Genomic DNA, 24448 nt, shown 5'->3' with positions numbered 1-24448 from the left:
TGGCAGCGTGTTTTTCCACAAAGGTACTTTCTCTTAACAGTGTATTTAACTGTTCTCTCTTTAACAATCTCTCTCAGTCAGTCAGTCAATTTTATTTAGAAAGCACATTTAAAAATGACAGCTGTTAGCCAAAGTGCTGTACAATAGTGAATAATTAGAACACACACATTAAGACACAACCACAGACAATGCACAAAACATGTTACCACTGCACATACCTATGGCCATATGCAACAGAACATTTTAAAGAACAGATTTAATACCGTCATATATTGAAGCAGTTTTTATACATTAAGTGGCAATTTCAGTATCAAAGTGCATTTGTCTTTATAAAAGCTACTAACAAAATCCATAGTTTTCAGGTGTGCTTTGGCATGCCAAGCCAAAGGAAACCAAAACATGACTCAACACTTCACATTCTTGAATTTCTTTTCTGTGGGGGTAAAATCACGTCTTTCGAAAAGACTTGTATAAAACAAACATTATTCACATCTCTTCTGAAACTGTCAAATGTTGATGCATATTCAGAACATATTTTTTATCTGTTCATACACTTTGGATTTGTGTCTTCACATGACACTTGGTACAGTATGCATTTTGTATAATGATCTTGTTATTATATTTTTTATTCTCTTTGTGTTTGACCTTTGATCAGGTGAAGTTGGAGACTGGAAAAACCATTTCAGTGAGGCCCAAAGCAAGCAGATGGATGATGAGTTTCAGAAGCACTTAGCACTGGTACTAAACTGGGGGACAAATTAAAATATGTTTACTGCAAGTAAATTATCCTGAGAACTCCTTAACCCACTTAACGTAGTAACATATACATGTTATTTATAGTAGTGTAAATTGTTGTTCATGTCATTGTTAGATTTTGTGATTATATAGAATGCATGTTGTTCTACACTTTTACTTCCTATTTGTCCTTACATGTAATCATTGTAAGGCTGGGTGTCCCCCTGCCCCCACTAATCATATGCTAAAAAAGAGTTGCTGGACAGGGTCTCTACTTGACGGCTCTCACATTCCATTGTGTAACTTCCTGTAGCATTGCAAGTCATATGTTGATAAGTAAAGGATGAAATATGCTTCTGTGTCTCCGTTTACGGATGGGCGGGCACACGGATACGCACGGATACGGACGGATAGACTGCGTTTATGGTTCTCCGTAGGCTGTGGGTGCTGAAAACAATTCACCGCCAGAAGAGTAGGTGGCGCAATGTTTTTTTGTGAGACGTCGTCGAGTGTTTATTTACCTAGGTTAACGAGAAGTTGGAGCAAATTTACAAATTAGCCGTTTCATCAATAACATTCGCACATTTTCAGCAACTACACTGCCCATTTCTCGTCACATTTTAATTCAGATGCTGATTTACATGTACTGTTTAGCTGAAATGTGAATTGTAAAAACTTACAGCAATGGCGGTCAAAGGATTCTGTTAGTCCTGTTTATCACGGCAACCCCGCCCCTGACGCAAGCGGTTCGCATTACTGACCAATCATAGCCAAGGGGGTCTCCGTAGCTCTCCGTCGCTCTCCCAAATTACAACGGATAGTTAGAAAATTCAGGAGGTGCACGTCAAGCTCTCAGAGGCTCTACGAGGGCTGATGGAGAGCTCGAAGAGGGCGTTCCACGGAGACGAGGGCGTTCCTATGTAGCCTGGCTGCCAGCCCAACTTCTCCCCGCCCAAAAGAGAATTTGGTCGGGAAGTTGGGTCTGGAGGGTCTCGTATTGGGGACCAACTACAGAAAACCAGAATCTGGGCGAACCAATGAAATTGCCAGGGTGGGCTTTATACGATGATGGACAGATGATCAACAGTAACGTAATCACCCACGTCACAAAACAGCGCTTAAGTTGAATTCGTTTTGAACAAACATGGCTACCGCTGGAGATATGGGATGTTATGAGTCTGCTATCGAGTCTGTTTTAGAAGACATCAACAGCGCATTCATTTTGAAAGAGGAACAGAGAGACGCAATCAAGGCATTTGTCGATGGAAAATATGTTTTTGCCGTCCTTCCTACGGATTCGGTAAAAGTTTAATTTATCAGCTGGCCCTGATGGTTGCGAAGAAGATGGGACACAATGAAAACCTAGTGGCCATTGTGGTTTCTCCTTTTCTTTTGTGGAGTTGTAATCCTAAACGGAGAACTTGTTCGTATATGCATTGCCCTTTATTGTTTCGCTCAAAAAGGTTGACTGTGTGAACAAGTACTCCCCTTACCCTTAAATTAATTTTACAACACCGGCAAAAATCAGTTGTATTCATTCTTCAAGCATACTTCAAGTCTACTTGTAGTTCAGTTCTGTTGACAACAACTATGCGGTGCTTAACATACGTCACATACTCTGTTGCTCTGATTGGTTGTAGATCTATCCAATTGAGCAAAGGCATTTGTTTTCCAGACTCGTTTGAAACACGCCCTGTAGTCAAAGCCCAACGGAGAGTTCTCAGACTCATATTCTGACTAGAATTATGAGTATGACAACGTCAGGCTAGTCATTTATCCCCCTGGCAGTATTTCCTGAGTTTCCCATGAACATTGTGCCGTAATGCTACGTGATAACGTTTTATACGCCCATTGGCTGCTGCGCGCAGTTGAAGTGAAACCAGCGCGAGAAACCGTGGAAACGAACAGAGTTTCCACCAGAAAACACAAGGAAGAAGTCAAACGAAGCATAGCGGATCATAGGAGGTAATAAGAGCTAGCTAGAGTAGTAAAGTAAAAAGTTAACTTAATGAGGCGGTTGTTAGGACAAAGTTCTGGGGGCGAGAAGAGGAACGAGGCAGGGGATGAGGATATTGATAGCACTAGAGAAACGAAGAAAAGAAAATGTAATGCCAAATGTCTGACAGGTCGGGAATGGCTTGTGTTTGACAATGAAAATGTTGTCATGTTTTGTAAGGATTGCCGCATGTAGTCTACGTATAAGAAAATTATGTTGCTTACTGACACAGTCTAGTGTAATGTATATACACTGTTCCTAATAAAGAGTATATTGGGTCAGTTTAATTATAGCCTGCTTAGGACAAAACGTTACTGTAAATGCATGGGCAGGAGTCAATCTCATCATGATGCGAATTGACGTTTTAGCCATTTATACGTGGCCGACATGTGCAAACGCGCTGCAAATATAGACAAAGTACACGCAAATTTACAAACACAAGCAAATTTAGAAAACATCTTCATGTATATGACAACATATGCGCAGCATTCAGCAAAACGCGCTGCAAATATAGAAACGCGCTGCAAATACATACAACACAACCATATGGGCTACATAAACACGCTGCAAATATAGAAATGCGCTGCAAAAAGGAAAGCACGCAAACCCCGAAAACAAATGCAAACAGAAAAAAGCTGCATCCAGATAACACAACGGAAGAGCTCCAGGCCTCTAGTAGGAGCGCTAAGTGGAAGAGCGTGATTTTCGAACCAGAGAGGGCAGATGAGAAGTTTGTTTTGAATAAGGGGACCAAAATCGAAGTAAAGAGGCAAAATAAAAAGATTTGTATTCATTTTTACACGTGCCCCTCCTCTTTTACAGTTTTTCAAAAGACTTACTTCGATGTTAGTACAAACTTTTCATATGCTCTCTCTTTCTCTCTCGCTCCATGGGGCCAAAAATCAAGATGTTCCACTTGGATCTCCCCCTAGAGGCCTGGAAAACTTCCGTTGTGAAAACTGGATGCAGCATTTTTGGTTTGCGTGCTTTCGTTTTGGCAACGCGTTTATGTACTGCAGCGTTCTTGGTTTGCGTGCTTTCGTTTTTGCAACGCGTATTTGCAGCGTGTTTATGTATTTGTGTTGTGCGCATTTGTAGCGCGTTTGCTGAATGCTACGCATGTGTTGTCAAATTAATTAAGATGTTTTCTTAATTTGCTTGTGTTTTGTCTGTATGCATGTGTTTTCTTAGTTTGCAGCGCGTTTGCACATGTCGGCCACCGTACATTTACAATAAATCGTGTCCTTACTTAGTCACGTGTTGGTGATTTCACATAGGCCTACCCTTGCATCATATTTCTGTGCTTCATTTTACTTCATTTTCTGTGTTTTTCATGCCAACAATGTCATCAAATGATCAAATGCAGTCAGTGAAACTCATAATTGTTCTTATTTTCACCGGAAAGAATTTGGCTAGTGGAAATTCTGTTTGGCTGGTAACTTTAGAAAGTTACCAGACAAATTGGCTCGTGATCAAAAAAGTTAATTTAGAACCCTGGGTATGACCCAGCTAACACAGTTACGTTGCCCTTACGTAACTAGGACGTAATTTGATGACCAAACTTTCGTCGCCACAACGTAATTACAATACGTCGTGGCAACCAGAAAAGTGAAAGTCGAGGATTTGTAACGACAACGTAATTTGGTTACGTTGTCAGATGGTCGTGACAACGTCGTGTCTTCATAGTTGTCAGTTGGTCATCAACAGGTAATTGAAAACCGCAGCCTATTCTAGGGCGGACTTGCATTAGCTGCTAGCAGTCCTCATTTGCCCCAAACTATTCCGGCAGATATCCCCTAGCCGTTTTTAAGCAAAGCCGATATTTTGCATGGCAGATTGACATAAATTATGAATGTAGTGTTGCTGTAGCAGTCGGCCTAGATGTTACTTGGGATTACAACTAACTGTGTTACAGAGAGTCATTAATTATTTCGAGCTCCCAGCCATACCAACACACAACGTTATCCTATGTTGTAATTGTAAATGAAACAGGGACTTACTGGACCAAGTTATATGCAAGAACTTTATTTAAAAAGAAAACATGTCGAAAAGAAGGCCGTGGTTCCAGCAGCTATACTCCTCCAACTGAAGAGACCAGTTGCGCCTATCAACGAAACAATACACAAACAAAAAAGGTGAGTGTCAAGTCCACCCTATTTTACCTGTCTAGCTTTGAATCTGTCATTTTAAACATGATACAATATAACTGCCCATTGCTATTTGTTACCTTAATGGTCTGTGCTGGAGCATGTTTCAAAGTCTCTCCTATCAGGATCTCAACCTCCTTCTCTCCCAGCCCTGCCTTCCATTTCATAACTGCTTCTGCAATTGGACAGACAACACAAACATATACATTCAGTGTTAAGTGAGATCATCAAAATTTTAAGAAATTTTATGTGATTCTTTCACAGAAAGAAGTGCTCAGACTCAACGTTTAATTGTTGTGCACACAGTTGTGCCAATGAAAGGCAACTTCTCCCTTTTCCCCTTGAAGCTGTAGCAGCTCCAGACAGCATTTGTTGCCACCGACCGCATCACTCTCCTGACGCACTCTCCAGGAGTGGCCCCACCAGTGAGGCTGAGATGGTGAATCTATTGAAAATAACCAGGCCTTGAAGGTAACCACATTCAACTGGCAATTTCAACAGTACATAATTCTTATTTTAAACTGTTTAATTTATGTTGGCAGTTAATATACCAAATTAGGTAGGTTATAAATTACAGGACAGTTCAACTTGAATTAAGCATTATACTAGCGACCTACCACTTTCTTTCTGAACTCGTTCATCTTGAGGCGCTCCTCAAGATCCTGAAGGTCTTTTACGCATTGTGCCGCAACAAAGTTGAGTGCTGGCTCCTCACTTTGTCTTCCCTGGCTCCTGCGCAACAGAAGAAGTATCTCCCTCTGGCTTGCTTCAATTGTCTCCACCTTTCGAAGGAGAACTTGTGGTGTATCTGTAATTATGAATCACCTTCCATTACCACCGCGGTCACAGTGTCTGCAAACATGCTAGCGATTATTAGGCTACTTTAGGCTATATGGTAGATTAAGTTGAAATATGATGTTTAAAAAGGCATACCTTGGAGTTTTCTTGGCTCCCAAGCTGTCGCTGGCCAAGAGGGTCTCTTGTCTAATTTGGCAACATAGCAATATCGTGATTATATGAAAGTCTGTGTTTTCTTAGGAAATGTTCGAAAATCAATTCATGTAAAATGGTCAGTTTACCTTCGACAAAATGCTGGGTCAGAGTCATGGAGCGCTGGGATTCTGGTAGTTCATCTGCAAGCAAAATACAGATACAAAATACATGAAAATGATTTTGCAATGGTAGTGACATTATTAATTTAGATTATTTACCATCAGTTCCATCTGTTGCCAGGGTCGGAGGTGGAGGGTTTGGGAATGAATCTGAGACTGTGGACATAGATGGGAATACATTTGAGAATGTGTAGAATTATCGAATCAACAGTATTTTCTATGTTGTAGATTTGTAATTGATTACTGTGAAATATTTCTGTCAAATACTGTGTATCTTGAGTGACTTGGTTGTTTTTTGCCGTACTTTTTGCTTTCTTTGGCCGGGGAGGGGTTGGAAGTTTAGCTGGAAACAGATTTGAAAGTTTGTCACAATGTAAAGTTTAAAGATATGCAGTTGTCTATTAAACTGATGGACTATCATAATGGCTAGTAAATAATAACTTTTTTATAGACAACAAATAATAAACAAAGACAGAAAAGACAAAAAGTGAGGACTTTACCTATATCTATCTTCTTTTTTAAAGAGTCTGTAGTTGCTTTGGTTCGTGGAAATGTTCCATCTTAAGAGCATGCACATTATTAAGTTATTGCATTTAGCCATATTTCAATGGTCTAGTACTCTATTGAATGAGTATACATTGTATACCTACCTCGACGTTTTGTCTTTTTCATCGGCTCAACTTCCCATGATGAACCCTCATCTAAATAGGTCACCTAACACACAGTCTTTGTTTTCCATGATCTCACTCTAAATCCTTTTTTCTGTTTCGTTTCAGCAGCAGACAAATGAGTACCACACCAAATATGTTTTTGGTAAGTTCTTACCTTCACTGCTGTCTCCAAATTTGTTAGGTCTTTTCTTTTTTCTCGGTTGGTCCTCCTCCGTTTCGACGGCAGACTTGTCCTCAGCTGTCTTGCTCCATCTGAGTGCTCTCTCAAAATCACCTGAAGTATCAAATAGTAACAGTTAAGTCAAATCAAATAGCTACAGTTAGAGTTAAACAATGAATACATTTTTGTACAAAGCTTATGTCGATTTCAACTGACCAGTTGCCGCAAAGATCCGGACTCTTCTGCTGATCCACAGCTCCTCATCCGGGATCTCCTGTTTTTTTGCCCTTTTGGTCAGGTTGGATGGTGGCCAGTAGCTGTATTGTTGCTGAAATGCATAAAACACCATTGTAATTACTGTATAATATAAATATAAAATGTTACTTGCATACATTTTACAATTAATTATCCAAGATCTCCTTGTCAACAATTATCAAGAAGTAATGTATGCCCTTGAAAAGTTTAGCAACCAATCAGAATCGAGTATTCAACAACGCCACGGTATAAATAGTTAGCAAGGGTTGTTAGAATATGACATTTACCTCATTTTCTTCATAGGTCCAACACTGTGCCACTATTCCCACCAGGTTTTCCTCAAGGAATTCTACAATGTAGTACATTCTGTTGAAAATAGTAAGACAAACAGTTACTTAAAACATTACCCTTTCCATAGTAAATAATATACTATGCGAGTATACTTTCACAACATTTATACATACTCATAGTTTGTGTAAGATTTTCATGAAGATCGTTTTATCCCCCATTTGTGTCTTCATGGCGATACTCTTTATTGTTTCGCAGGGAATCCATCTCATAGTTGTGGTTGTGTTCTTGTATTGAAACACTCCAATGATTGATGAGTTACAAGGCTCCAAAAACAGTGGTTGCGGATTACTATATACACGGCACAGGTGGCACCCATTTTTTTCTGTCTCATCAATGACATCGCAGCCTTCCTCACTATCCAGCACGAACGCTCTGTCCTTTGGGCTATTTGTAATTTTCTGTTTTTGCACTTGCAGGGGTTCTTCTTTTCTCTCCTCGATCCTCTTCACCACCTGGGAAAGGGGGCATCTTCCATTCCTCACCATCCTCTTCATGGTGTGCAAGAAACTTTCAAATTTAAAGGCACTGCAGTTGTCCAACCCATCGAACAAAACGGCATCTGCAGTTATGTGGAGCATTGTGTGCGTATTGTACACAAGAAACGTCTTGCCATAAAGCTCCCGTCCTCTCACAACAAAGTACTGCAGTAGTTGTTGAGCGTATTGTGAATACTGCTTGAGAGTCGTAGAGCTCACTAAAATGCACATCACCACACTAAAGGACAAGAAGTGGAGGTACAGGTCATCCCTCAGAATTCCCCTCAGCACCACCTTACCAGTGTACAGCATAAACTGCCGGAATTCCGTGGCTTTCCACCTTTCCAGCTCTTCAAGACCTCGTGGTTTGCGGGAGAAGATTGAGGGAATTTCAGGTTTAAGGTGAAGAAGCCTGCTGCTCACCTCCTGTATTTGTGTCACAGACATTCTACAACCTTTCTCTCCTCTGCTCCAGATGAGGAGAAGCTTTTTCATGACACCCAAGCATGCCTGATGCATGTAGTCAATGGGGAAGGCTTTTACCATGTCGATAGGCAAGTTGAGCAGGGGAGTGTTGCCATGATGGTGCTCTTCTTGGGTTTGATGTCTGAATGCTTCGTCTGTTCGCAGGGTGAGTTCTTCTGTTTCCTGATATGTAACTCTGTTAAACCACTGTCCTTTCTGAGTGCATTTATCACAGCCGTAATAACCTGAGCACAGCTTTGTGTTACGGACCAAGGCTTTTGCTGGAGCATCGCACACAATGCAAAGAACATTAACTTTAAATGTTTTCTCTCTGTGTTGCAGGCCACTAGATTGTAGATCATTGAGGTCTGCCACCATGTCATCTAAAAAATGCAGGTCGGTTGGCCGCTTGTTTCCGCACGTCAGTGTGATTGGGAAAACAGTGATGGGCTTGAGGTGGACAGCACATAGGACAGGCCACATTGCCTTCCCTGAGCTCTTGAACAGCTGCAATCCATCAATGTTGAAGGACAGATTAACTGTGTCGCAGTCAGTCAGCTGTTCAAATGGGTATTTCTTCAGGGTGTCTAGAAATGTATCACGCAATGGATAATTCAGATACTCCATTCCAGACTTCTGTGTTGTATTTACCTGCCTTGGTGTTGTTAGCAGGGTACGAGCGGAGGATGGGAGATCCGAGTGGCCATGATTCTGAAGAATCTTCAACAACTGATCAACGGCATTGTTCTTCACCTGACAGTGAGTGGCCCAGGTTGCCAGATCTGATGCAAGTGATGTACTTTCTATGTTGTTTTCTTGGTCGGACTCCTCATCATTACTTTCCTCAAGGTCAGTGGGTACCTCCCCATCATCCTCAAACGTAAACCTCCCTGTCGTCTTCATAGGCTTCTCCCCTATCATCGTCCAAGGCTACCTCCATGTCATCCTGCAAGTATTCCTCCAACTCTAATGATGCTGTAATGGACTGTGGGGATGACATGTTTTCAGTGTCGTCCATGTGGTTGCCCATGTGGCTGTCATCAATCAGATGCTCTGTGTCTATCTTTTTGAGCACACATTTTGCTGATCTCCAGGATCGGAGGTATTGCCTTGATCTTTCTTGCTTCTCATCACTCATTCTGTTGAGAAATTTGTAGACTATTTTACGGTGGCCCTGAAGTGCAAATGACACCCCCTAATATGAGTACATCCCCCAAATGAAAATACTCCCCCCCAATACGAGTCAACTCCCCCCAAATCGGATGACTTGTTCACCTCCCCCCAAAAATGAAAATACTCCCCCCCAATACGAGTCAACTCCCCCCAAATCGGATGACTTGTTCACCTCCCCCCAATACAAAAACGCGCTCCCCCCCCAATACAAGTCAACTCCCCCCAAATCGGATGACTTGTTCACCTCCCCCCAATACAAAAACGCGCTCCCCCAAATGGAAAACGACATTACATTAACTCAAAAACACATTACATTAACTCTGAACGGAAAGGGTAGGTACTACACTTTAGCGCTGATTGGATGCAGTAGGCTAACTAACAAGAAATAAGAAATTGATCGACAGAAGTACAAAATGCAATAGCCTGGCAGAGTTACGTGCACCAGAACATTTGTTTGGCTATCGAAGAATGTAGCAAATAGTAGGCTTCTTAGGCAAAAGTATTTCGAGTTAAATGTAAAAATCGATAGCCAAACAACTATCCTGGTCCACGTTACTCTGTCATTGTGGCATTTCATTCTTCTGTAGTGGACTATCAGTTTTTTCTTCTGAAAAGTCCTGATTCCTTCAACTGCGTTTTTAGCGTGCGCATAGGCTACTTATATTGTGAAACGTTAACAGCAGATCTAAGATTATTTCATAGGAATGACCCTGATTAAAATAAAGAGTAGTGTAATGACTCTGAATTGTAAACATTAATGTTTCCTCTTTCCTTCAAATCAAAACGATTAATTTCATGATAATGACAGAGTTACGTGGACTAGTTGTTTGGCTATCGATGTTTACGTTTAACATAGCAATTTATGCTTTTGCATACATAGCCTATGCTACATGCTTCGATACCCAAATAAATGTCCTGGTGCACGTAACTCTGTCAGGCTATTGCATTTTGTACTTCTGTCAATCAATTTCTTATTTCTTGTCAGTTAGCCTACTGCATCCAATCAGCGCTAAAGTGTAGTACCTACCCTTTCCGTTCAGAGTTAATGTAATGTGTTTTTGAGTTAATGTAATGTCGTTTTCCATTTGGGGGAGCGCGTTTTTGTATTGGGGGGAGGTGAACAAGTCATCCGATTTGGGGGGAGTTGACTTGTATTGGGGGGGGGAGCGCGTTTTTGTATTGGGGGGAGGTGAACAAGTCATCCGATTTGGGGGGAGTTGGCTCGTATTGGGGGGGAGTATTTTCATTTTTGGGGGGAGGTGAACAAGTCATCCGATTTGGGGGGAGTTGACTCGTATTGGGGGGGAGTATTTTCATTTGGGGGATGTACTCATATTAGGGGGTGTCATTTGCACTTCAGGGCCACCGTACTATTTACTATTTAACAACAATTGTTGTGTTTTAGATTGTATCACACTTTGGGCAGCAAAGATTACCTTATTTCACTGGTTGCGCAATAAATGGAAACATAAATGTACATGAAACAAAATAGCTGGCTTGCAGTGTCATGAGACCTAAAGTAGCAAGCAAGCTTGTTCAGGGAAATGTAATTGTTGCTTGGCAACAGTACAGTTGGGAAACAATTTATTAAATATGCAGTAAATAATTTACAATTATTTACGGCACTCTTTAAAGATGTTCCGGCCACTTGGCGTCAAACCTAGGAAGTTCCGGCCACTTGGCGTCAAACCTAGTTGAAGAATGCACTTGAACGAGGGGAATCATCCACAACACTAGGGAGAGGTAAGTTGTTTCATACAGAAGGATATGCTTGGTGTAGATTAATGGTGCCATTGTCACATAAATATTCGTTTATCAGGTATCATGATGTCGCGTATTTGAAGGTTACCGCGAGTAACGTAAGGCTGATCAGTACGTTAGCTCTAACGTTGACACCCAGCTCGCTAGCTCTACCTTGTTCATTCGCTCGTGCAATTGCGTTTAGCCGTTAGCTCCGAGGTTATAACTGTCAGATTAGCATAGGGAACCTGACCTTACCAAATGGTTATAGTAAGAAAAATCTGATTAATAGCTAAATCTTTCACATCCCCATCAACGATTAAATACTTTACATTTAGCTACATGTACAACTACATACTAGTACACCAGTGTAGTCTCACCTGATTGTTGGTCTTGGTCAGCTACTGTACCGTACCGTACAAACCTAGCTCTAGCTAGCTCTATATCTAACGCTAAAACTAATTTAACTACAATATACAGCAAAATATCTACAATAAATTACACTAAAAACACTAATCGAAAACGAATGATTAAACTACGTATAATATTAAACTATTCTTACGCTAAAAAAAACAAAAAGCTAATCTATACACTATCTAACGCTAATAACAACTATCAAAAACGATTAGGCTATGCTACTCTATATAAAAGATTAAATAACGACTGTAATAAAACTTATATAAATACTAGCTAAACTTCAACTTTTATCTCTAGGTCAATACTGTACGTCTTGTTTCTCTGTAATCCACCAACAACTGCGAAGAATAACGTTAGCAGAATTTGAATGTTGTTGAACTATCCACGAGACGTTCCGACCATAGGCAGGTGCCGACCCGCAAGCTCAGTCTCTGGCTCTATTCAGACAGCTTGGTGTATTGCGTTTCTGTAACCAATATAGACTTTTGTCCCATACGTGTTGTATAATCCAGTACTGTGTTAGTAGTACTGGGAACATGTTACAAACTTGTACAAGTATGTTTTTCACTCATGGACTGTTGATGTAACTGACATGCATTCTGTCAAAGTAACTTTGTGACCAATCATATTTAATATATAGATGTTGATCTACTTGATACTACTGTAAAACGAATATTACCCTCATAGAACATATCTTTGTCTCCAGTTTCAATTTCCCCGGTGTCCACATTTCTGAAAACGTCTCCTGGTCCCTTAAACCTCAGTGCAAGAAAGGTGAAACATTGGTAATGAAATGTGTTACACTTCAGTAGTTGTCTTAACTAAGACATTTATATTATAACATTACCCAAGAGATATATATTATAACATTACTTCCCATCATATGGCAATAGGATCACGAAGGAAGAGCTGCATCTCCTGAAATGTAACTCCAAGAACACTCACCTTGTGAGGCCGTTTACCACTTTCAAAAAGTATACATTCGTATCTTATTCTACATTGAAAGTTTTGGTTTGCAATACAAAATTATGTTTTCTGACTCAAACCATCTGTGGCATGTGCGTGTCTGTCAATGATCACCTATGCCAGTCATTTTTCCCTCTGCCTCAGGAACGTCACACCAGACTGCCTACCGCTCCTCTGTTGTCCAACCACGCCACAGCCTCGACAGTTCCACGTCTGCCATCTTCGCCTTTCCCTCATCAGCTGTCAGCAGTGCCTCCACAACCTTTAATACATTTACTTTTGCCAGTCCACTGATTGTAGCCAGAATATTGATTGTAGCCAAACATAGTGTAGTTGGGTTTGGTATGAACAAAAATACTGCTTCATCATTACTATAATGTTCCTCCAGGTTTATTGACACACAAGGACTCAGACATATTGATAATTGAGCTTCCAGCTTGAAGTAACTGTCTGAATATAAATAGACTAATCATACTCAATAAATGTAATTCTCAGAATAATAATACCATAATGCGCCATAGTAAAACAATGAAACTGATGACAGTTTTTAATCTGTGACTTGATAGGTAATATGGTTATGTTCTCTTACCCTTGATGCCACCAATGTTTTAGATGGTAGGCTATTCCAGTTATTTAAAGGTAACAATGCAGGCTATTATTCATTTAAGCTATAATGTGCTTGTATATAGCTAGGCCTACTTATTAAAATCATACAACTGTTTTAAACATTGATCATTTTATTAATCTTCATTCTCCATACAAAATGTCTCAGAGGAATTGCAATTCTTATATGTGTGTAATGTTGGTGACAAAGGTTTAGTCATCAAATTACGTCCTAGTTACGTATGGGCAACGTAACTGTATTAACTATAGTTGCCAGCTGGTGACTTGTGACCAACGGATAATTGGTCACAAAGTTACCATTGGGAGACGTAACCACAACGTCATGGATTGGTAAGATCTGGTTTAAAACTCCTGGTAATGAAATGACCGTCAAATGATGTAACCACAACGTCTCTAGCTGGTAAGTCAGGAACCGACCAAAAAGTACCAACATACAACGTTGCCGTTACGTCGTGTGTTAGCTGGGGAACTTGTAAGAGTATCTTTTTGTCTAATTTCCGACAAAAATAATCAAATTTTGTACTGTACTGTGGTAAGTCACACTTTTGTACTGTACTGTGGTAAGTCAATTGGCTGAGCGGTGAGGGAGTCGGGCTAGTAATCAGAAGGTTGCCGGATCGATTCCCTGCCGTGCCAAATGACGTTGTGTCCTTGGGCAAGGCACTTCACCCTACTTGCTCTGGATAAGAGCGTCTGCTAAATGACTAAATGGTAATGTAATGTAATATAAGGTTTTCTATGCTAATGTGACCGTTAAAAGACCTCAGTGCTGTAACGGCTAACATCAAATGCATTGCGCGAGCGATTATCTGTAGCTAACGAGCGGGGAGTCAATGTTAACTTACTCTTTACGAGACTGACGGTTAACCAAAAAAAACTCGACATAACGTATACAACAATATTAATTGGACAACAAAACGATTAATCTAAACTAAGCATGGCCTTCTGTATGATAAACAACTTACCATTCACGCTTGTCCATCACGAATGAGACTCCTCTTCCAGGTTAATTCCACGTGTTGATACTGTCCGATGTGGGTTATTTTGTACTCATGCAGCCCAATTAGGACCCGAACATTGGCAGTCTAGCGGTAGGTTACATTGCTTGATTTGATTTCGTTGCAACAACGAGTTTATAATATTAAAAAGTTATCAATAATCAAACGAGCAAATAAAGGTTTGGAATATAATCGTAAAATGTGTAAACATTCCTGTACAGGTGCTTAAATTGGTCTGATAATTCTTATGGGCTATTATTGCTCAGGCTATTTATCATATTGTAGGCTACGTTGAACAGAGATATTTTGCTATATTTGTTATAAACCCTAAACTGAATTAAAGAACAAAGTAAAAATAAACGACTTCATGTATTCTATCATTAGTCTATTTCCAAGTTTTCTATTTGAACATATGTTATTGGCAGACGTCAAATCTAACTAATAGGCCTACTAATATTATCACGAGTGATTCACCTCGAAGTTAATTCCTCGACTGGTGCCGACCAGAGCCATAGAAAAAGAAAACCCTCAAATGAAGAATGTCAAAATAAACTAATATTTGTCTGTCATGTCTGACATCTTTGATATGTTTGATGCAAAACGTGGGAACATGTATGGAGTGTTGCAGCAGTTAACAAGCTGTAGTACAATACTATAGTATTTTCAGATACAAGTTGGACCATATTTGTACATAGTTATCTGCAGTGGGTGAATTTCATACAGAAATCTTAACGGCTATCACAAAAAAAAATATATAACAGTACACAGTCACATTCCAGATGTGACAGCTAATGTAGCCCACCACTTGCAATAGAACATTTTGAAACCCCACATTAAGCTCAGCATTGATGTTGCTGACAATACCATCAAAGACCAGTTTGGTTCGTGCACTGCAGGGTAAATCATAATTCTGCTGCCTACGTTAGCCTACAACATTAAATCCCCAAAGACAGAACATGCAAAGTGATAATTACCAGCTGTCCACACTCGAGCCTTGAACTAGCCTACTGAGCAGCTAGCTAGCTAGCGAATTGGTTAGGATAAGATAGCATATATATCGTCATATCTCTTGACCTCTTTGAGGAAAAAAGTCAATAGACCTACATCTAGACTTTCAAGTATAAGTGAGCACTACATTACAGCCATTCACGACAGAATAAATGGAGACCAAATTAAAAAAATGAAAGGCCGCATGAAGTGGGATTCAATCGCCTGAGAGCAAAAACAGACAAAATACCAACCGACTGCTGTGCTAATTGAGCTATTCAAGTTAATGACGTGTTTCAAATCAGTCACCTATTTAGTAGCCTAACTATCTTCGTATTCGAGCAAACATACACAGTTGAACTTCAAATTCAATATGGCTTAATATCAATTAATAATAACAACATTTATATTAAATTACATGTTCCGTGTAATTTGTAAACAATCTGCCTTGTTTCACAGTAGTTTACAACGTATAATACATTTATACACTTATCTTTGTACATAAATATGACATCTAGTGGTCAAAGATGGTAAGACAATTTAATCTGCCAATGACTAAACACAGATTCAACAGACTTGGATGAAAACCTGACAATGAGATGTGTGATGGGTGTGATTGAAAACGTATGCAATATGATATCCTTGTCTTTGAAGCTATCTTGTCACAGTACAGTAATATGAAACTTTGTTTCTCCTGCGGACCATCCCATCCGGCCAATAAGGTATGTGTGTCACATTTTACAATAGAGTAGCATTAAGTGAATTAGAGTGGCATTGTACGTAGTATTGAATGCTTTTTCTTTTCTTTCCCTGATGTGTACATGTTGATGCGTAAAGTATGACAAATACACCCTCTTACTGGACATTGAAGCGGAAATCTAGGGCAAGGGTTGACAAGCAATTAGAGTCTATCCACACTGGCTTTGAGGCTTATGAAGAGGAATTTGTTGATACTTGCAATGAATTTCCAATTAATGTTGAGGAAGACTTTATGGATTGTTTATCATCTTTTGCTGAGCTGGAGGAGTTTGAAGACACTTTGGATTCCGACAACAAAAGCTTTGATAGCGAAGACGAGGGGAATCATTTGGAAAGGAATTTGGCTACCTGGGCATTAGAAGAAAATATAACACACAGCGCATTGAATAAATGATTGACATTTCTGAAGTACCATCATCCATCACTGCCGGTTGATACGAGAACACTGCTGCAGACTGCACCGTCAGAGTCAGTAGTTGTCAAGGAAAAGGCTGGTGGGACATACCATTACTTTAGAGTCCTGAAGTCGATGAAGACCACTTTGGAGGCAAATAAATGCAAGTTGGCGTGTGGTGTCTGCTTAGAACTCCAAGTGAATGTGGACGGGTTGCCAGTTTTTAAAAGTTCTTCCACCCAATTCTGGCCCATTCTTGGAGTCATCAAGAACCTTCCCCAGCATCAGCCATTTGTGATCGGGCTGTTTTGCGAGAAGGCCAAGATCCCTAAAGGAGGTAGACCGATGGAAAGCGTCTGAATTCCGCCAATTCCTGCTTTATACCGGTCCTGTCCTCCTTAAAGACCTCCTGCATACCGCAGTGTACCAGCACTTTTTACTTCTTTTTGTTGGAGTGTTCATACTGTCAAACAAGGCACTGCTTGAGGAGTACACTGAGTATGGGAATGAGGCTCTCGTGTTGTTTGTTCAGCACTTTGGGGAGTTGTATGGTGAGATGTACCTCTCCTACAATGTCCACAACCTTGTGCATCTTGCACAAGACGTCAAGGTGCATGGGAACCTGGACTCCTTCAGTGCCTTCAAGTTCGAAAATGTCATGCAAAAGCTAAAGAAGCTTGTGAGGAAACCAGGATCTCCCTGCAGTCAAGTAGAGAAGAAGCTTTCAGAGAAAGCATCTGTAAAAGTGCAGAGAGTGGAAAGTTTAGGTGCAAGGAGAGAGCACACATCAGGGCCTCTGCCACCATTGTTTCATTGCGCAAAACAGTACATCCAATATGACACAGAGCTCTTCCTCCTTAAACTGGACCAAGCCAACAGCCATGTCTACATTCAAGGAAAGGTAGGAAAGATCAGAAATATCATTGTACCTAGGTGTACCTAGTTTTCTCAAATTTTGCCCATCAAGAGTCTTACTTCGAATAGCCCATGCCATCCTCTACATTTGGCATACATTTAGTAGGTAGCCTCTTGGACACGACACACCACTGCAACATTGGACTGGTAGAAGGGAAGGCTTTCCTACGGTGGCCCTGAAGTGCAAATGACACCCCCTAATATGAGTACATCCCCCAAATGAAAATACTCCCCCCCAATACGAGTCAACTCCCCCCAAATCGGATGACTTGTTCACCTCCCCCCAAAAATGAAAATACTTCCCCCCAATACAAGTCAACTCCCCCCAAATCGGATGACTTGTTCACCTCCCCCCAATACAAAAACGCGCTCCCCCCCCAATATGAGTCAACTCCCCCCAAATCGGATGACTTGTTCACCTCCCCCCAATACAAAAACGCGCTCCCCCAAATGGAAAACGACATTACATTAACTCAAAAAACACATTACATTAACTCTGAACGGAAAGGGTAGGTACTACACTTTAGCGCTGATTGGATGCAGTAGGCTAACTGACAAGAAATAAGAAATTGATTGACAGAAGTACAAAATGCAACAGCCTGACAGAGTTACGTGCACCAGGACATTTATTTGGGTATCTATATGTATTTGGGGGGAGTTGACTCGTATTGGGGGGGAGTATTTTCATTTGGGGGACGTACTCATATTAGGGGGTGTCATTTGCACTTCAGGGCCACCGTACTTTCCTAATACCCCATGGAAGACAATTTGTTGCTGTGCCCCTTATACACATTGACTGACCATACACCCCTACACGTTAACCACCCCTCTCCCTGCCCAATTCACCATCTCAGGGAGTCAGGTGGCTAAGCGGTGGGGAATCGGGCTAGTAATCTGAAGGTCGCCAGTTCGATTCCCGGCTGAGCCAAATGACGTTGTGTCCTTGGGCAAGGCACTTCACCCTACTTGCCTCGGGGGAATGTCCCTGTACTTACTGTAAGTCGCTCTGGATAAGACCGTCTGCTAAATGTACAAAATGTACATCTCTCAGCCTCTTCCACTGCCATCATCTTTTGGAATAAGCTTCAATGTGGTCGACCCCCTAGCATCATATAATTTAATTGAGTAAGTACTTGTATACAGCTAAACAGGTTACAGTAATTGAACATATACATAGGTTGTACGGATAACCTTGAGCTCCAAACTGCCCGAATCCCACCAATCAAAATTCCTTTACTACGTAAATTCAGCAGAGACTGATCCATCATTCATTCATCCCTTCTTGCAGCCTCTCCACTCATCAGAGCATCTTCCCCTGATCTGCCCTGAATTCCTAGCCAGTCTGAACAGTAAGTGATTACCTGAAAATGTATTTATCAACCTACACTATGTTGTCTTCATATTAAATTGATTGTTTGATATTTTACTGTTTTACTTTACTGAATATATATGAATGTATATTCATCACGCCACCTGTACCAGGTGGTATATTTATGCCCAACTGATTACTGATTGAAATACACTTTTTGTTGTGTGAATCATTTTGTATTAGGCTCAATTTGTACCTAATAGTACTCTTTATAGAGGAAAACAGAACTGGGCCGCTGGCAAAGGAGTGGTTTTCAGATGGGCTTGCTTGGTGGCCCCCTTATAAGGACAAGGTTCAAATTCTCCGGAGTGTTCAAAAGAGGCTTGTCCCACAACCCTTGAAGGGATGGAAACAGTATGCTGCACGCATTCTCTTCGAATCAGGTAATTTTCAAGGTAGAGCCCTTAATGCATCAATCAAGTCTAATAAGTTAAATGAATAACCTCTGATTTTGTTTTGATATTGTCACTTGTTACTATCATTATATACCCACAAGTTTACGTAACTGTTAAATAATGGTTAACATGCTAAATGGGGCTTGCAGATTCAATTGACAAAATTCAAGAGCGGTGGGAAAGGTCATGTGCAACATCAGACCTCAACACGGACAAAGAGCAAGAAACCCAAACAATCCGAAAAGGGATAAAGTGAGCACATATGTTTGTTGACTATGAAATCATCATCATTTTAAACTGAGTTTTGTCTGCATCACACCAAATTCAAGAACTGTGTGATTCTTTGAAAATGTTACCATTAGCCTTCTTTCTATTGCAAATTCTTATGCATGAACAATTCTAACAATGGTCTATTTACATATTTAGACCAAAACGGCTTAGGACACCATCACCCTCATCATCCTTATCACACTTGTCCTCAGAGGAAGATGACCTTCCTCTACCTCAAAAGCAACCTCCGCCCCCCCCAAAAAACAAAGAGTTCAGAGAGCCCCTCCAAAAGCTCTAAAAGCCCCTCCTCCCTTTCCACTGGTCATAAGACCAAAGAGCCGCCAAGAGAATGCCATCAGAGTAGGTCAGCTTCACATACATTCATTTTATCTTCAAGTTTTCACCAGACTTATTTGCTATTGCATCTATGTTGTATCAATAAGACACAACAATGATCTATAACAGGGGTGGCCAACCAGTCAGAGACTAACAGCCATTTTTTTTTACCTTGTTACTGCAAAGAGCCACACCCTACACACGGGCACACGTGAACATCGCCCCATCCCTTCCTCACTCTCTCTCTCTCGTTGTAAACATTCTGGGCTTAGCCCCATAGGACGTATGGATTTGATGTTATGCAAGATAGGGACTTCCACACTTAATGCGAGCGTGCACAGCGTGCAAACAAAAAATTTTGGACATTATTTGAACGCAAAACAGTTTTTTGAGCTAAATGTAAAATAAACTGACGTTTTTCAATTGGTAAAACCTTGTCTAGTGATGCCATGCTTCCATCCATCCTCGCTGACGCGTATCGTTACGGTAACGGCCCCCCGGCCCCGCTATTAGGGTGACCAGACGTCCGGATTTCGGCCGGACAGTCCGGTTTTCCAGCCTTTTGTCCGGACCGCTCTTGCGTGTCCGTCTTTTCGCCCTTTCGTCCTCCTTTTTGACTCTTCCTGCCCACGGTCGCAATTTACCACTCGGGTAAGTTTTCCGATGCCAAAAAGAAAGACCTCCTTCTAACCTACGTGGAGTTCAGAACTCCACTTTGCCATAAGAGCAGCAAAGATCAATATCATACCTTCTGTAAGTTCTGTCGCATTGACATTGACGTGAGTAGTAGGGGGAAAGGGGCTTTAAGCATGCCTGCGATACGCAACTCCACAAGGAGTTGCGTATCGCAGCAAGCAACTTCAGCGTATCGCAGCAAGCAACTTCCCCCCCCCCCCCCCCCCTCGTCAACAACTTTTTAGGGTTGTCCTCCTTTTTGACCCTTTGTCCTCCTTTTTGGACCCAAATGTCCTCCTTTTCAGGGTCATGCTTCTGGTCACCCTACCCGCTGTCGGTAGCCTATCTTTTTGGAAAAGATGGGCTATGGACCCAACCAACTCTATTTGGGAGGGGAGAACTCCCTCACATGGTACAACCCATGCAGAGGCTGAGGTGTCAGAATGCGGAACGTGTGTGGCCTACTTTAAGAGAAGATAAGACTAAGGTGACAACAAACAACTGTACAACTGTATCTGCTTTTCTGCCTGACTTTTCAAAGTGATTACCTTGTTCTTGCGAAATTAAGTCCCTTTAGGAAATTCCTGGTCAATGTTAGCATGGAGTGAGTTGAAGTGGCGCTGAAGATTTGAAGCCTTGAAATGCGCTAATGACACCTGGCATAAGGCAGAATGGCCATTACGTTCAACAAAAAAAAAGAACTCTCACAATCTGTTAAAAACGTCCTGTGTTCATCTTCATATTTGCGTTTTGCTGAGCATTTTTCCCTGCCATTTTCAGAGCGCACTTGACACCAATTGTTTACTCAACAACAAGGTTTTCCCTCCCTCCAAGCTCAGCACGGAGTTTTATGTTGGTCCACACCAAACACGTTTCGCGTGAAAATATTGAACTCAACATGAACATTGAACACACATACATAAAAAAAACACAAAATTCGATATGAATGTAAGAGCCGCACGAGACCAGGCAAAGAGCCGCATGCAGCTCGGGAGCCGCGGGTTGGCCAGGCCTGTTATACAGGATAAATGTGTTACATCTTAAATATTTCCAACATATGACCCCTCACAGTGGAACACATGACCACTCACAGTGGATCACATGACCCCTCACAGTGGATCACATGACCCCTCACAGTGGATCATGTGACCCCTCAGACAGACCTCTGTGTTCTATCCCCTCCCCTCTCTTTCAAACCATCTCCCCCTCCATCACAACTTTTCTTCTCCATGTCCTAAACTCCTCCCTTTCCTCCGGCACCTTTCCCTCTGCCTTCAAACAGGCCAGAGTTACCCCTCTACTCAAAAAACCCTCCCTTAACCCTGCCGTCTTCCAGAACTACAGACCGGTATCACTGCTACCCTTCTTCTTAAAAACAATTGAACGTGCTGTATCTAACCAACTGTCTTACTTTCTCTCTCAGAACAACCTGCTTGACCCCAACCAATCGGGCTTCAAGACTGGCCACTCCACAGAGACTGCCCTTCTTTCAGTCACCACTGCCCTCCAGTCTTCCAGAGCAGCTTCCAGGTAATCCGTCATCATTCTGCTGGACCTTTCTGCAGCGTTTGACACGGTTAACCACCAGATCCTGCTCTCCAGACTTTCTGAGATGGGCATCACTGGCACTGCACTCCAGTGGATCTCATCCTACCTGTCGGAAAGATCCTACCAGGTCTCCTGGGGAGACCAACTGTCAGGCCCTCGCCAGCTCTCCCTTGGTGTCCTACAGGGCTCCATCCTTGGCCCCCTCCTCTTCTCTCTGAACACTACCTCACTTGGACCAATCATCACCTCCCATGGCTTCTCCTTCCACGTCTACGCTGACGACACGCAGCTGTACCTGTCGTTCCCCCCGACTGATCCGGGGATTTCAGCTAGGATTGAGGCCTGCCTCACAGACATCTCCGCCTGGATGACCGAGCACCACCTCCAGCTGAACTTCGCCAAAACATCACTTCTCATCATCCCGGCTAAACCCTCCATCTCCCATGATCTGTCAATCACCCTGGGATCTGCGACGGTGACCCCTTCATCCTCTGCCAGGAACCTTGGGGTTACCATGGATGACGAGCTCTCCCTCACGGCCCACATTGCCGCAGTTGCATGTTTGGTTTTTTCACAATGTATGCTTCATGTTTTGGCTGCTTGCAATGTTTGGGACTACCTCGTTGTTATGATCAGTGACCTATGCTCTTTTGTAAAGCTCTCTCTTGGAAGTCGCTTTGGATAAAAGCGTCTGCTAAATGCATAAATGTAAAAGTAAAGTGTAACAGGTTCCTCCCAGTAGCCAAGCCATGAGAGGACCTCCCATCACAGGTGGGCTCTTCACCGTGCCTCCGGCTTGGGAGAGCATCCTTCCACTGAGGGAGAGGCCTCGTCCATCCACCCCCAACGGTGGTTCATCCCCGTGACATCAGGTCTGCTCCTTTGTTGAGCAGGTCTGGGATATGCAGGGCTCTCAGGGAGGTGAGATAAGACAGGTACTCATGCAGGCACCGAAATATGTCCTTTGAGCCTTCTCATACTACAAATGTTACATTTGTTACAAATGCTACAAAATTTTTCGCTGCACAAACCAGGTTGCTTCAAATAGGCTCTGGAGAGGCTGAGATCAAGTTCAGATGCAAAGGTTCTTTATTGTCATCAAACAAAGGAACACGTTCGCTAGGTTTCTCTGCCGTGAGACACCCTGATTTGACATGAGATTCAGTCCACATTGTATACAGTGGTGGCTGTTTTGATCTTAGTAAGCTAGTTCTAGTATTTTGGCCGGTCAAGGTCTTTGTCTAATTCTCTACTCTTATCTTGTCTGGACAGCCTGACATGTACAGCAGCACCTGGAGACCCTGACCGGTGTCCTGGGGCCGTCTGGTCTTCTGACGGGGAGGAGGGACCTGACGGGACGCTTCCTGAAGGCACAGGACTGTGGACAGGAAGTCAGGTTAGGAGGCACAGGACTGTGGACAGGAAGTCAGGTTAGGAGGCACAGGACTGTGGACAGGAAGTCAGGTTAGGAGACGCAGGACTGTGGACAGGAAGTCAGGTTAGGAGACGCAGGACTGTGGACAGGAAGTCAGGTTGGGAGGCACAGGACTGTGGACAGGAAGTCAGGTTAGGAGGCACAGGACTGTGGACAGGAAGTCAGGTTAGGAGACGCAGGACTGTGGACAGGAAGTCAGGTTAGGAGACGCAGGACTGTGGACAGGAAGTCAGGTTGGGAGGCACAGGACTGTGGACAGGAAGTCAGGTTAGGAGGCACAGGACTGTGGACAGGAAGTCAGGTTAGGAGGCACAGGACTGTGGACAGGAAGTCAGGTTAGGAGGCACAGGACTGTGGACAGGAAGTCAGGCTGGGAGTTCCTCCTGTACTTTACCAGTTCTGTTGGGGTCTGAGGTTAAGCACTAATGGGACTTGTTAAATGCAGTGGCGGTTCTACACGGGGGCCTACAGGGGCCAGTGCCCCTGTAAAAATGTCCCTGGGCCCCCCTGTGGTCTCCCCTGAGCTGACTGAAAAATAAAAAGATGTTTAAAAATGTTCATATATTAACATGTTGTGAATGTGTGAAAATGACATGTTTATCCAAAGCGACACATAAAGTACAGTGTGTACAGAGAGTATACAGTACATAAGGTACAGTGTGTATAGAGAGTTTACAGTACATAAAGTACAGTGTGTATAGAGAGTATACTGTACATCAAGTACAGTGTGTGTAGAGAGTATAAAGTACATAAAGTACAGTGTGTATAGAGAGTATACAGTACATCAAGTACAGTGTGTATAGAGAGTATAAAGAACATAAAGTACAGTGTGTATAGAGAGTATACAGTACATCAAGTACAGTGTGTATAGAGAGTATACAGTACATAAAGTACAGTGTGTATAGATGGATGGATTAAGAAACCATAGGCCCCTGGGCCTGGATGTGTCAAGGGCCCCCCTGTTGTGGAAAAAAACACCATACTGTTGTAATTATGAAGATGGTTAATGATTATGGATTCAATGAAACTTGTGATCACCTTTGTAATACATGCTATATTATTGGAAACCAGATGCAAAG

General features: G+C 42.1%; 3 protein-coding genes and 2 long non-coding RNA genes across 13 annotated transcripts in view; 1 reads left to right on the top strand and 4 right to left on the bottom strand.

Annotated features, from left to right (window-relative positions):
- LOC124471292 (NACHT, LRR and PYD domains-containing protein 12-like) overlaps positions 1–24448 on the bottom strand; it is a 1476309-nt gene that overhangs the window by 250131 nt on the left and 1201730 nt on the right. The gene's annotated exons all lie outside the window — the stretch shown is intronic.
- Positions 1–24448, bottom strand: part of LOC124471307 (NACHT, LRR and PYD domains-containing protein 6-like) — a 332215-nt gene that overhangs the window by 249152 nt on the left and 58615 nt on the right. The gene's annotated exons all lie outside the window — the stretch shown is intronic.
- LOC124471405 lies at positions 4747–6012 on the bottom strand. Its single transcript, XR_006956536.1, has 5 exons — positions 5958–6012; positions 5812–5862; positions 5496–5686; positions 4959–5053; positions 4747–4835 (listed from the first exon to the last, which is right to left on the bottom strand). It is a non-coding gene; the product is annotated as an uncharacterized LOC124471405 (long non-coding RNA).
- LOC124471334 lies at positions 7375–9011 on the bottom strand. Its single transcript, XM_047025816.1, has 2 exons — positions 7541–9011; positions 7375–7442 (listed from the first exon to the last, which is right to left on the bottom strand). The coding sequence occupies exon 1, from the start codon at positions 8993–8995 to the stop codon at positions 7541–7543; it is 1455 nt and encodes a 484-aa protein (XP_046881772.1). The 5' UTR covers positions 8996–9011; the 3' UTR covers positions 7375–7442.
- Positions 8446–9352, top strand: LOC124471401. 2 transcript variants are annotated; one of them, XR_006956532.1, is made up of 3 exons: positions 8446–8534; positions 8711–8764; positions 9038–9352. It is a non-coding gene; the product is annotated as an uncharacterized LOC124471401 (long non-coding RNA). The 2 variants fall into 2 exon arrangements; XR_006956533.1 differs by having other exon boundaries at positions 9041–9351.

Source organism: Hypomesus transpacificus, chromosome 9, assembly GCF_021917145.1.
Source record: "Hypomesus transpacificus isolate Combined female chromosome 9, fHypTra1, whole genome shotgun sequence".
Classification (NCBI taxonomy): Eukaryota; Metazoa; Chordata; class Actinopteri; order Osmeriformes; family Osmeridae; genus Hypomesus; species Hypomesus transpacificus.
This window is presented reverse-complemented; position numbering and strand designations above follow the sequence as displayed.

Bases quoted from the DNA above. Each gene is read 5' to 3' on its own strand.
- LOC124471334 (XM_047025816.1), bottom strand. From the start codon at position 8,995: ATGGAGTATCTGAATTATCCATTGCGTGATACATTTCTAGACACCCTG.